Source organism: Dreissena polymorpha, chromosome 13 (genome assembly GCF_020536995.1).
Source record: "Dreissena polymorpha isolate Duluth1 chromosome 13, UMN_Dpol_1.0, whole genome shotgun sequence".
Classification (NCBI taxonomy): domain Eukaryota; kingdom Metazoa; phylum Mollusca; class Bivalvia; order Myida; family Dreissenidae; genus Dreissena; species Dreissena polymorpha.
The window spans coordinates 46,688,025-46,701,845 of NC_068367.1; the positions used below are offsets into that span (position 1 = coordinate 46,688,025).

Genomic DNA, 13,821 nt, shown 5'->3' on the forward strand with positions numbered 1-13,821 from the left:
ACGCATTTATTGTTATACCTACACGTGTACCATTCTAACAGACCCTACGGTGTACACCTCCACGATAAAATCGTGGCCAGTTACTTAGAAAACTGATGATGGCAACAGTGTAATCATCGTTGATATTGTGCATTAGTGTATTGTCAAAACATTTGTTCATCACTTTAAGCGTTTAACAAAGACTCGTGGATTTAATTACACACAACTGTAAACGTTTTGTTTAATTCACAAATGAGCATAATTAAATGTGTTATCCTACAATCATTTCCGAATTTTAATGACAGCGATTGCCATATGCAACGTAACTATCCGGCTATGCTTGAATTTGTATGAAGTAAAACATGAGAAAAAAATCATGCTAGAATTTAGCAAACGTTTGGTATTAATGCATTTTAAAATTAAAGACGAACATTTAATATTTAGATACGGAATGAACGAGCAAACCAGCCTGTACACTGTCTTCTAACAGTCTGGCCGAATGTTGAAAATGCGGCATGCTCCCAGTCTCTTATAAAATTAGGGAGATCACTGGGCAGAAAAGTGCCCGTATTTTAGCTTGATTGCTCCGCAAATAGCACTGACAATGTAATCGCGTGTCAACATCCGGTTTTGTAAAACTTAATTACGGCTTTTATACAATGAATTTTTTTATATTCCTCGACCCGACTGGTTGTCCACGGACAACTTAATTGAAAAAAACCAGTTGCCCAGACAAGCAAATGTAAGACTCGGGCAACTCGGACATTTGATTTGGCCACCCCTGAGGCCGTCAACAAATTTGAGCGCTTAAGGGGCATCATGGCCGTCTTGTTTCAGTATATTTTTTGTAAGACAAAAATTGTGGTTGCTACTATTACAGAATTAAGTGAAAACTGTTGAAAAATCAGATCAGGATATGCTATAACTTGAAAATAGTTGATCAAATCGTCGCACTGGAAATATGCATGTTGTACGTGTGTTTTCATCATACAAAACTGTTGGTACTAAGGTAACAGTAATATGTGAAAAGTTAAATATAGGCATCTAAAAAATCTACCTAAGCTAGGTTGAAAGAAGTATGTGTTGAAAAAATAGGGGCATATATATACCTATTTTGGGTGGATGGAACTTATGGTGATCCTGTTATTACTATGGCAGAATAAACAGGGTATGGGACTGCTATAGTGGGGGACATATTGTTTTTGCCCTGCCGGTTGGTTGGTTGGTTTGTGTGTTTGTTTACTCAACTTGAACATTTTGCCATTACTTTTGCAATATTGAAGATAGCAACTTCATATTTGGCATGCATGTGTGTCTCATGGAGCTGCACATTCTGAGTGATGAAAGGTCACTCAAGGTCATCCTTCAAGGTCAAAGGTCTAATATACAGCTTCAAAGCGGCGCAGAAAGGGACATAGTGTTTCTGACAAACACATTTCTGGTTTTGTCTTAAGTTTTATATGGTGTCTAGTTATCCTTATTAAAATTTATTGATTTGTTATGCTCCCCCAAAAAAATTTTTTGGAGGAGCATATAGTCGCTGCTTCGTCTGTCCGTGTGTCCGTCTGTCCGTCCGTGCACAATTTTTGTCCTGGCTAATTCTCAGCAACTTATGACCGGAATTCAATGAAACTTTATGGGAAGCTTCACTACCAAGGGGAGATATGCATATAATCAGCGGGTTCTGGTCGGTTGATTTTTCACAGAGTAATGGCCCTTTGAAATTTTCCATTAACTGTACATATAGTGCAATTCTTGTCCGAGCTATTTCTCAGCAACTAATGACTGGAATTCAATGAAACTTTATGGGAAGCTTCACTACCAAGACGAGATGTGCATATTATCAGCACGTTCTGGTTGGATGATTTTTGACAGAGTTATGGCCCTTTGAAATTTTCCATTGTACATATAGTGCAATTCGTGTCCGAGCTATTTCTCAGCAACTTATTATGGGAATTCAATGAAACTTTAAGGGAAGCTTCACTACCAACAGGAGATGTGCATATTATCAGCCGGTTATAGTCAGATGATTTTTAGCTCATCTATTTTTTGAAAAAAAATTATGAGCTATTGTCATCACCTTGGCGTCGGCGTTGGCGTTGGCGTTGGCGTTGGCGTCGGCGTCCGGTTAAGTTTTGCGTTTAGGTCCACTTTTCTCAGAAAGTATCAATGCTATTGCATTCAAACTTGGTACACTTACTTACTATCATGAGGGGACTAGGCAGGCAAAGTTAGATAACTCTGGCGTGCATTTTGACAGAATTATGTGCCCTTTTTGTACTTAAAAAATTGCAAATTTTGGTTAAGTTTTGCGTTTAGTTCCACTTTTCTCAGTAAGTATCAATGCTATTGCATTCAAACTTGGTACACTTACTTACTATCATGAGGGGACTGGGCAGGCAAAGTTAGATAACTCTGGCATGCATTTTGACAGAATTATGTGCCCTTTTTATACTTAGAAAATTGACAATTTTGGTTAAGTTTTGTGTTTAGGTCCATTTTATTCCTTAAGCATCAAAGCTATTGCTTTCATACTTGCAACACTTACTAACTATCATAAGGGGACTGTGCAGGCAAAGTAATGTAACTCTGACTGGCATTTTGACAGAATTATGTGCCCTTTTTATACTTAGAAAATTGAAAATTTGATTAAGTTTTGTGTTTAGGTCCACTTTATTCCTACAGTATCAAAGCTATTGCTTTCATACTTGCAAGATTTATGAACTATCATAAGGGGACGGTGCAGGCAAAGTTATGTAACTCTGACTGGCATTTGGACGGAATTATGGGCCCTTTATACTTAGAAAATTGAAAATTTGGTTAAGATTTATGTTTTGGTCACTTTACCCCTAAAGTATCATAGATATTGCTTTCATACTTGGAACACTCACAAACTATCATAAGGGTACAGTAAAAGGACAAGTTGCATAACTCTGGTTGTCATTGTTACGGAATTATGGCCCTTTTTTGACTTAGTAACTTTTAATATATGGTTAAATTTTGTGTTTCGATCCACTCGAAGTATCAAGGCTATTGCTTTCAAACTTCAAATACTTACATGCTATCATGAGGTTACTGTACCTGGCAACTTGAATTTTACTTTGACCTTTGAATGACCTTGACTCTCAAGGTCAAATTATTAAATTTTGCTAAAATTGCCATAACTTCTTTATTTATGATTAGATTTGATTGATACTTTGATGAAACTACTCTTACCTGACATACCACAATAGACTTCACCCAAACCATCCCCCGTGCCCTCCCCCCCCCTCCCCCCCCCCTCCCCCCCCCCCCTAATTTTTTTTTTTTTTTTTTTTTTTTATAAGATCATCTCACAAATGACCACCACACCCTCACACTATACCCCCACCCCACCCCCCCCCACCCCCCCCCCCAAATTTTTTTTTTGATTTTTTTTTTTTTTTTTTTTTTTTTTTTTTAAGATCATCTCACAAATTATCACCACACCCTCACACTATACCCCCCCCCCCCCCGATTTTTTTTTTTTTTTTTTTTTTTCGCTTTTTTGGAAGATAATGTAATAAATGTCCACAACCCCACACTATACACCCCTCTTCACTCCACTCCTCCCTCCTTTGTGATTGAAAATGAGAGTCCCTTCACCTTTAAAAAGAAAATAGATGAGCGGTCTGCACCCGCAAGGCGGTGCTCTTGTTCACAGAGTTATGGCCCTTTGAAATTTTCTATAAACTGTACATATAGTGCAATTCTTGTCCGGGCTATTTCTCCCCAACTACTGACTGGAAGTCAATGAAGCTTTATGGGAAGCTTAACTACCTTGAGGAGATGCGCATGTTATTTGTGGGTTTTGGTTAGATGATTTATTTGGAGAGTTATGGCCCTTTGAAATTTTTAAGTTGCTAAACCATCCATCGTATTATTAGCTCATCTATTTTTTGAAAAAAAATTATGAGCTATTGTCATCACCTTGGCGTCGGCGTCCGGTTAAGTTTTGCGTTTAGGTCCACTTTTCTCAGAAAGTATCAATGCTATTGCATTCAAACTTGGTACACTTACTAACATGAGAGGACTGGGCAGGCAAAGTTAGATAACTATGGCATGCAATTTGACAGAATTATGTGCCCTTTTTATACTTAGAAAATTGAAAATTTTGGTTAAGTTTTGCGTTTAGGTCCACTTTTCTCAGAAAGTATCAATGCTATTGCATTCAAACTTGGTACACTTACTTACTATCATGAGGGGACTGGGCAGGCAAAGTTAGATAACTCTGGCGTGCATTTTGACAGAATTATGTGCCCTTTTTATACGCCCGTATAAAATACGGGACGTATTATGTGAAACCCCTTGGCGGGCGGGCGGGCGGGCGGCGGGCGGAAGGCATCACTTTGTCCGGACTCTAATTCAAATTGTATTCATCCGATCTTCACCAAACTTGGTCAGCAGTTGCATCTAGTTGATATCTAGGCCAAGTTCGAATATGGGTCATGCCGGGTCAAAAACTAGGTCATAGGGTCAATAAGTGCATTTTCAAAGGGGCCACTTTGTCCGGACTCTATTTCAAATTGTATTCATCCGATCTTCACCAAACTTGGTCAGCAGTTGCATCTAGTTGATATATAGGCCAAGTTCGAATATGGGTCATGCCGGGTCAAAAACTAAGTCATAGGGTCAATTAGTGCATTTTCAACGGCGCCACTTTGTCCGGACTCTAATTCAAATTGTATTCATCCGATCTTCACCAAACTTGGTCAGTAGTTGCATCTAGTTGATATCTAGGTCAAGTCCGAATATGGGTCATGCTGGGTCAAAAACTAGGTCAAAGGGTCAATTAGTGCATTTTACTTTGTCCGGACTCTAATTCAAATTGTATAAATCTTATCTTCACCAAACTTGGTCAGTAGTTGCATCTAGTTGATATCTAGGCCAAGTTCGAATATGGGTCATGCCAGGTAAAAAACTAGGTCATAGGGTCAATTAGTCCATTTTCAACAGCGCCACTTTGTCCGGACTCTTATTCAAATTGTATTCATCCGATCTTTACCAAACTTGGTCAGTAGTTGCATCTAGTTGATATCTAGGTCAAGTTCGAATATGGGTCATGTCGGGTCAAGAACTAGGTCATAGGGTCAATTAGTGCATTTTCAACGGCGCCACTTTGTCCGGACTCTAATTCAAATTGTATTCATCCGAAACTTTTAAACAACTTTTTATCCTGCGTCAAAGTGGTATGGGGGTATAAGTCACATTCAGTGACAAAGCTCTAGTTGCTTTTGCAAAATGACGTGTTTCGTGTTACATCAACACTGCTTCCTACAAAGGTTTTATACTTATATCGATATTAGCTGTGAGCAATCTCGACTCGCCCACATCATCTGACCTCTTTTTGTTCTTGATATTGACCGCCTTTTGTACTTTGACTTATTCAAATGGGCCCATGAATCAATACTGAAGAAAAGTCTTTCACTAAGGGTATATTAATTGAGCGCAGCATTCTGTTAAATATTTAACGCCCAGTCCTTAAGAAAATATAAAAACTTGAAAAAGGGCCCATATCTTGAAAAGTTGAATGATCTGCTAAAAAATAAATCATTTTTTATAGGCCCGTTTTAAAAAACGGGACGTATTATAGTTTCACCCTTGGCAGGCGGGTGGCAGGCGGGCGGCGTCCACAGCAGTGTCCGCTCTCTAATTCAAATAGTTTTCATCCGATCTTCACCAAACTTGGTCAGAAGTTGTGTCTAGACAATATCTAGGTCAAGTTCGAATATGGTTCATGCCGGGTCAAAAACTAGGTCACGGGGTCACTTAGTGCATTTCAAGGATTAAGCATGATGTCCGCTCTCTAATTGAAGTAGTTTTCACCCGATCTTCACCATATTTGGTCAGAAATTGTGTCTAGATGATATGTAGGTCAAGTTCAAATATGGGTCATGCTGTGTCAAAAACTAGGTCACAAGGTTACTTGGTGCATTTCAAGCATTTAGCATGGTGTCCGCTCTCTAATTTAAGTAGTTTTCATCTGATATTCACCTAATTTGGTCAGAAGTTGTGTCTAGATGATATGTAGGTCAAGTTTGAATATGGGTCATGCCGGGTAAAAAACGAGGTCTAGAGGTCACAAAGTGCATTTCAAGCCTTTAGCATGGTGTTCGCTCCCTAATTGAAGTAGTTTTCATCTGATCTTCACCAAATTTAGTCAGATGTTACATCTAAATGATATCTAGGTCAAGTTCAAATATGGGTCATGCCGGGTCAATAACTAGGTCTTGAGGTCACTTAGTGCATTTCAAGCATTGAGCATGGTGTCCAAAACCTTCGAACGGGCGTATCTTGTGACAGTTTGGCACTCTTGTTATACTTAGAAAATTGAAAATTTTGGTTAAGTTTTGTGTTTAGGTCCATTTTATTCCGTAAGTATCAAAGCTATTGCTTTCATACTTGCAACACTTACTAACTATCATAAGCGGACTGTGCAGGCAAAGTAATGTAACTCTGACTGGCATTTTGACAGAATTATGTGCCCTTTTTATACTTAGAGAATTGAAAATTTGGTTAAGTTTTGTGTTTAGGTCCACTTTATTCCTACAGTATCAAAGCTATTGCTTTCATACTTGCAACACTTATTAACTATCATTAGGGGACTGTGCAGGCAAAGTTATGTAACTCTGACTGGCATTTGGACGGAATTATGGGTCCTTTATACTTAGAAAATTTGGTTAAGTTTTGTGTTTTGGTCCACTTTACCCCTAAAGTATCATAGATATTGCTTTCATACTTGGAACACTCGCAAATTATCATAAGTGTACAGTAAAAGGACAAGTTGCATAACTCTGGTTGTCATTTTTACGGAATGATGGCCCTTTTTTGACTTAGTAACTTTGAATATATGGTTAAATTTTGTGTTTCGATCCACATTACTTCTTAACTATTAAGGCTATTGCTTTCAAACTTCAAATACTTTCATGCTATCATGAGGTTCCCGTACCTGGCAAGATGAATTTTACCTTGACCTTTGAATGACCTTGACTCACAAGGTCAAATTATAAAATTTTGCTAAAATTGCCATAACTTCTTTATTTATGATTAGATTTGATTGATACTTTGACAAAACTACTCTTACCTGACATACCACAATAGACTCCACCCAAACCATCCCCCGTGCCCTCCCCCCCCCCCCCCCGAATCCCACCCCCTATTTTTTTATTATTTTTTTTTAAAGATCATCTCACAAATGACCACCACACCCTCACACTATACCCCCCCACCCCCCCCCCCCCCCAAATTTTTTTTTTGAAACTGTTAAAAAACAAAGATTTATTTTTATTATTTTATGTTTGAAATACCGTCCAAACCATCGCACCGTAGAATCCCCACCCGAATCCCACCCCCACCCTAATATTTTTTTTTTTTTTTTTTTTTTAAGATCATCTCACAAATGACCACCACACCCTCACACTATACCCCCCCCCCCCCACCCCACCCTCCCAAATTTCTTTTTTTCGAAACGGTTAAAAAACACAAATTTTTATTTTATTAATTTATGTTTGAACTACTGTCGAACCATCGCACCCAAGAATCCCCCCCCCCCCCCCCCCCCCCCCCTCACCCCCACACTATACACCCCTCTTCACTCCACCCCTCCCTCCTTTGTGATTGAAAATGAGAGTCCCTTCACCTTTAAAAAGAAAATAGATGAGCGGTCTGCACTCGCAAGGCGGTGCTCTTGTTTTGTCCAAAGTTATGCCCCTCAAGACATTTCCTTTTATCTGAATATATAGTGCAATATTGTGACAAAAAAAACCTTTGGGGAGCATCACCTGTCTCTGACGGTTTCTTGTTCAAATTGTAAATGTAAAATGAAAAAAACAAAAACAATACAGTTTTCGCTCTTCTCTATTTGCAGGATGGTGGTAGGCAGTGAGTTTGTAGGAGCAATTATCGGCCGCGCAGGGCAGACCATTCAGAACATCACATCACAGACACGCGCACGGTAAGGATGTCATACAGGCACTGATGCTACACTTACATGTTTACAATTACATGTGTGCCGCGGCATGCGAAAATTGTTAGTTTGCTATATTAAGTCAGTTAAGCTCCAGACACGCCTGCACATTGCAGGGAATAATCTAGAATTTACTATCTATGGGTCCCTGAACTCGCAGATTTTAGACCAATGAGTTCCAGGCCAAAATTAATGAGTCCACCTTGAAAAAGAATGGGTCCCACATTTTGAAAGATACCAAGTAGTGAAGAAAATATGTCTAAATCACACTAGCTTAATAACTATACTTGAATTAAACTTTTAATATCTCACAAACTTTTTGAAACCAAAAAAAAAAACAAATTCAGAGTTATCACTATCTTGTTTGCCTTCACATAGGCTATAACATTATCAGTTACATGAATGTTACCTGTTATAACATTTCAACTTGATTCAAATCGATGATAATATTATTGTTAACATCCGAATTGCGAGCTTGATAATATTATTGTTTACGTCCGAATTGCGAGCCGTTGACCAACCATTATTAAAGTTAGATTTGTTTGTTTTGGATTATTAAGCTTCAACACCTTATTTTGGTGGCATTTTTTCTGTATTATTTATGACTAAGTTACACAAAGTTAAAGCAGGTTTTCATCCGGGGACTCGAGAAAATATAACACATTCTATTTTAAAGGTCGATTCTAATTGGTTGTTATTATACATCAGTGGCTCGACTAGAGCCAATCAAAAGACTTGCTGGAGTCTTCAAGCCTCATTCGGTTAAACTCAGCGTTCATTGCTACACTTTTGACTCGTACACAAGATGGTTCGTACCTATTGTGATTCGCGTATGCGTTAACGGATACAGTTCAGCAATGCGTCCGAGTGGACGCACATATTTCAAAACGATGCGTCTATTTCAATATTTGTGCGTCATAGACGCGGGACGCACATGTAGATTATTCCCTGCATTGGCAGTATGGTCAGTAGCTACCCTTTCGGTTACAAGGTCAAGCTCCTTACCAGACTGCGAATGTGCAGGCTGATTTACACATGGCTTAAGACTTTTTTTCCATGACACATCATGTGTTTGACAAACATGTGTCAAGGTCTTAATATTATTGATACCGGATAAACATGTAATGATTTGGTTAACTCTTACTTGTAGCTCTCAATTTCACTAATAAATCGTTAATGTGCATATAATGCTGCTCAAATTGTTTGCACTATTTGAAGTTGCTGTAGAATTGATTGATGTTTTGATCATGAATATTAATGTAAATGGTTGGATCCATGCTATCTATCTCAAAAAAAAAATCAGATACAGTATTGTGAATCCTTCCCAACATTTCTTCAATATTAGCCGCCATTTGAACAGTTTATGGTTATACATGTGTGTTTAACAGATTGCATAATTGTCTGACATAATTCAACACCATAAGGACAATGTATCTGACTAGGCCTGTAAGTGACAAGCTGAACTGGTAGCTAATTGATGTGTATTGCTTTGTTTCAACAGGGTGGATGTACACAGAGCAGATATGACAATGACTCCGGAAACTGTGAGTGATCTGTGATATTCTCATGTGAAAATTCAGATGTGTGAAGTTTTAAACTTGTGAACAAAAGCAAAGATGAACTGGGTAAATAATACCTGGTACCTGGCATTAAAGACTTTAGAAATCAGTTAGCTATGTGTCTTCATGCATATAGCAATTAAAGGAAGCCAATACAGCTGCAATAAGTGTTTGAAGACCTGGGTAATAAATATTACAGACCTGTTTACTTCTACAGATTCGCCGTAGTTACTACGGATTATTTGGCTAAACTACGCACTACGGATTTGTACTGAAAAACTACGAATCCATCGATCAAAATGGTCAAATTTCAGTTTTTAATCGTACTTTGGCTTATTTTCGGTCTTTGAGGGTAATTTATCAATCATAATCATTTTGGCACTTGCGTAGTAAGTAACGTTCAAATTCAAACCGCCCGGGGAACAAATGCTGATCGAGCTTGTCGAGTCGTCACCGAACAACAACTGACTTGCGTATTGGTTCGCAAATTTAGCCGAATATATACGATTTTACGTTGCTATCCAATATACACATCTCTCTCTCTATTGCGGAGAATACCGAAAATAGTCGATGTATCGGGATTGAGCACGCCTGTTTTTACACACGTCCAAGATGGCAGCAAGCAGACGAGAAATTGCGATTAACAGCAAAATAATAAATAGTAAAATACCATTCAAATTAGCAATGGATATCATATTAGGGAATAATGTACTGCGTGTGTCAATTCACGCAAAATACTACGTTTGAGATAAAAATAAAATATTTATCAGAAATATGCACCGTGAATGTGCGTCACGGAAACAAGTGTTGGAAAATTGTAGTTCAGTCTACTCACAAAGTTAAAGCATTTATTATAATGAGTATCGTTCGCAAAAGGAAAGAGACAATAATGATTTGATTTATATGTTAGTGGATCTGTGTATACTCCGATTCATATGCACATTCTGCTTTATTATGTTTGTTACGCTGTACAGTTTAATGAAATAGCATTGAACTGAGGTTGTCGAGTGCAAGATATTGAAAGGTAAATAAATAAAATATATTATTTTAGCTCCATTTAATACATTATTAACACAACAAGAACACTAAAGGGTGTTTGTCAATATTTGTTTATGTTTTCCCCTTATGATATTTAATTTTAAAAAATACTGAATTAAATTAATAGCTACTCTTAAAGAGCTTATGATCAAATGGTGCATTTAAGAATCTATAGATTATTGTAAGTTTAATATGCATGTGGATGGATATTAATAAAATATTGTCTTCATTGTAAGAAGACATAAAAGCAGCACTTTATAATATAAAAATGCTGTCAAACATGCACTTAAAAACAATTTTAATTCTGTTACTTATAATCATATTTATAATGCTTAATGTTTCCCAATTTCATGGTTTATCGCGCTATTTTTTCCAATTTCATGGTTAATCGCGCTATTTTTCCCAAACCAAATGGCAAAGGCTGTAACAAATAAAAGCAAATAAAATCGCTTAACAGATTTAATTATTAGCAAGTAAATTCATCTAATGCTTTATGAACCGTTTGACTGATATGTGACTCAGTCATGGTGTTTTAATGCTCAAAATGATTGAAAAGGTTAAAACTACTGACAACAGCCCAAAACTACTGAGAGATGCCCTCCATACTACTGAGAAGCAATCGGTAGGGTAAACAGGTCTGATATTACCGGTTACAACTGAATATTATGCAAAATGTAGAAATCGGGCACTCTTGCTTAAAGCACTTGTGTACGAAATCTCCCAACAATTCTGGTGATTTCTTTCCAGGTGATCACCATCAAAGGCAGCCCGGAGAGCTGTGCCAGTGCCTGTGTGGAGATCATGAAGATTGTACAGTCCGAGTCACAGGCCCTTGTCAAGGGGTGAGTAGCATTGCTAATCTGTGGAAACCACTTAAAACCTATCTATTAAAGCGCTTGATGTCTTGTGTGGGAGATGTCAAGAACGGTTTCACAGTGGGGATCGAATTAGTGACCTCCCGGTCTCTAGTGGGAGACCATTTCCAGTATGCCACGGCAACATATGACTGGAAACTACTTCTTTGAGCGCTTATATTATGGTTTTCTCATGGAATATGATTTTTCATAGGTAGTTGTATTTCATAACTAGAAATGGCGCGGCAGAGGCCAACGCGTATCCCCACGCAGCATGTTTGACCCAGGGGCGCCCCAGGGTTGGTAATGGGGTCATGCATAGTTGAGATTGACCGTATTTTCATAAGAGAAGTTCAGTATCAATTAAAGGTGAATTGGTGTAGAAATGAAGAAATTATAGTAAAAGGCAATTTTGGATGGGCGTGGCCTATGTGGGAGGGATGCCCGTGGGTTGGTAATGGGGCCATACATAGTTGAGATTGACCGTATTGTCATAAGAGAGGTTCAGTATCAATTTGAAGTAAATCGGTGTAGAAATAAAGAAATTATAGTAAAACTGCAATTTTCGGTGGCCTATGTGGGCGGGGCGCCCCAGGGTTGGTAATGGGGCCATGCATAGTTGAGATTGACCGTATTGTCATAAGAGAGGTTCGGTATCAATTTGAAGACAATCGGTGAAGAAATGACGAAATTATAGTAAAATAACCTAAAAAAAATTAGTGCAAATCTCTGACCCGGCCCCGCCCCAAACCCCATAACTTTTGGCCCAGGGGTCAGATCAAAATTCCAAATAGTGCAGGGTCACACATATGCTCATAGCTACCATGTGTGTAAGTTTCAAGGTTCTAGTGCTTATAGTGTAGGAGGAGATAATGGCCAGGACGGACAGACGGACGGCAGAGATAACCTCAAAATCCCCACGCTTTTCAAAAAGCGTGGGGATAATAACATCCAGTCTTCACGGTTACCACAATCCCAACAGCCCTGGGCACCCTTAAAGTGCAAATGTAATTTGGGATGGTAGACATTCAGTAATGGATGTTATAGTTGGTCCATAGACAAGATCGCCTGTTCATAATGAATGCAAAATGATTCAATCTAGGGATTAAAGGAATATTTTATATTTAACTTGTGTGTATTACCAGACACTGATATTGAGTAGAAGCTTATTCAACATAACTAACAAAACGTAAAAAGCTTTTCAGGAAATGAAAACTAGATATCTGTCTGTTATTTGTTTGTTGCTTCAATTTATTTAACTTCGTACAGTACACTCCACGCATTTTCCCCAAAAAACGTGCTCACTCCGCGTTTTTATTCCTGCTAGCGAGTGTTTACGCAGAGTTTGAAAGCGATGTAAAACGCGGCGTCTGCAGAGTTCGCTATACCCGCGGCGTGTATTACTTTAGCCTAGTCAGTAAATGCAGACAATTTTCGTTCTTATCAGCGACCGCTGCGCAACACCGCGTTAGCAGTGTGCTACTGGGCATGCCAAAAAATAAAAACATTGTCATTAAAAATTGTTTAAATACTGTGGCTTATAAAAATAAAGATAATTGTATAAACAATTCATTCATGTTTTTATTCACAGGTACGTCGACAATATGAATGAATATACGAAACGTAAAGCGTAAAACACATATAACACCAGAATAAATGTTCAGTTTAATTTCCAAATGAGAATAATTGTTTGTAAACCGAAACACGCTTCCGATTTTTAATGTTAACACTACGTTAACAAATGCTTCCAATATACAGTCATCATGTATATTTTCCGACAAAAGCGCGCAAAAAATATGCTACAATGTACAAGTTCAAGGTTTATGCGTGAAAAGCGTGGAAAGTGTGCGTGTATTGATTTTTTGATACAAATTTTGTATTGCAGAGCACACTGATTTCTGTTGATTTCGGTTAAAAGTTTCTTTGGTATTTTTTAACACAATAATAACGCAAATAATTTTATATTTCCTCCAAATTAATTTCATTTCAAATATCTTTATCGTTACGGTATTTTAGTATAGTAATTATGGAAACAGTTATTGTACAATATACTGATTAAAGAGAACATCTGGACGGAACTGGATAAAGTGTTTGGCGTTATGTGTTGTTTTGACAAAATGGATTAACATGTGTGAATGTCACTCTGTCGATTTGGTCCATAATTACTGGTAAACATTGTTTTGAATGTTGACGCAACTAGAACACAACTGTGAATATTTAATGCAACTCTCAACTCAATTGTTACCACCTCCTTTTAGCAATGGAATAACCTATGAAGAAAAAATAAATGCTTTAGTGAGCAGTGAATTGACTTTGTTCCGACAATTAAAACCATTCCTTATGCATTCGTTGAACGTGTTTACTTTGAAAGTTATGCATTCAGACAGGAAGCGGCTTTCCTTTGATA

At 37.9% G+C, this 13,821-nt stretch overlaps 1 protein-coding gene across 3 annotated transcripts in view; it reads left to right on the top strand.

The window, feature by feature from the left end:
• Window positions 1–13,821, top strand: part of LOC127854992 (insulin-like growth factor 2 mRNA-binding protein 3) — a 63,795-nt gene that overhangs the window by 23,050 nt on the left and 26,924 nt on the right. For all 3 annotated transcript variants that reach the window (XM_052390218.1, XM_052390216.1, XM_052390217.1), the window contains 3 exons: window positions 7,865–7,951; window positions 9,465–9,507; window positions 11,308–11,402. In XM_052390218.1, the coding sequence (XP_052246178.1) occupies window positions 7,865–7,951; window positions 9,465–9,507; window positions 11,308–11,402 (225 nt within the window). The remainder of the gene's footprint in view (window positions 1–7,864; window positions 7,952–9,464; window positions 9,508–11,307; window positions 11,403–13,821) is intronic.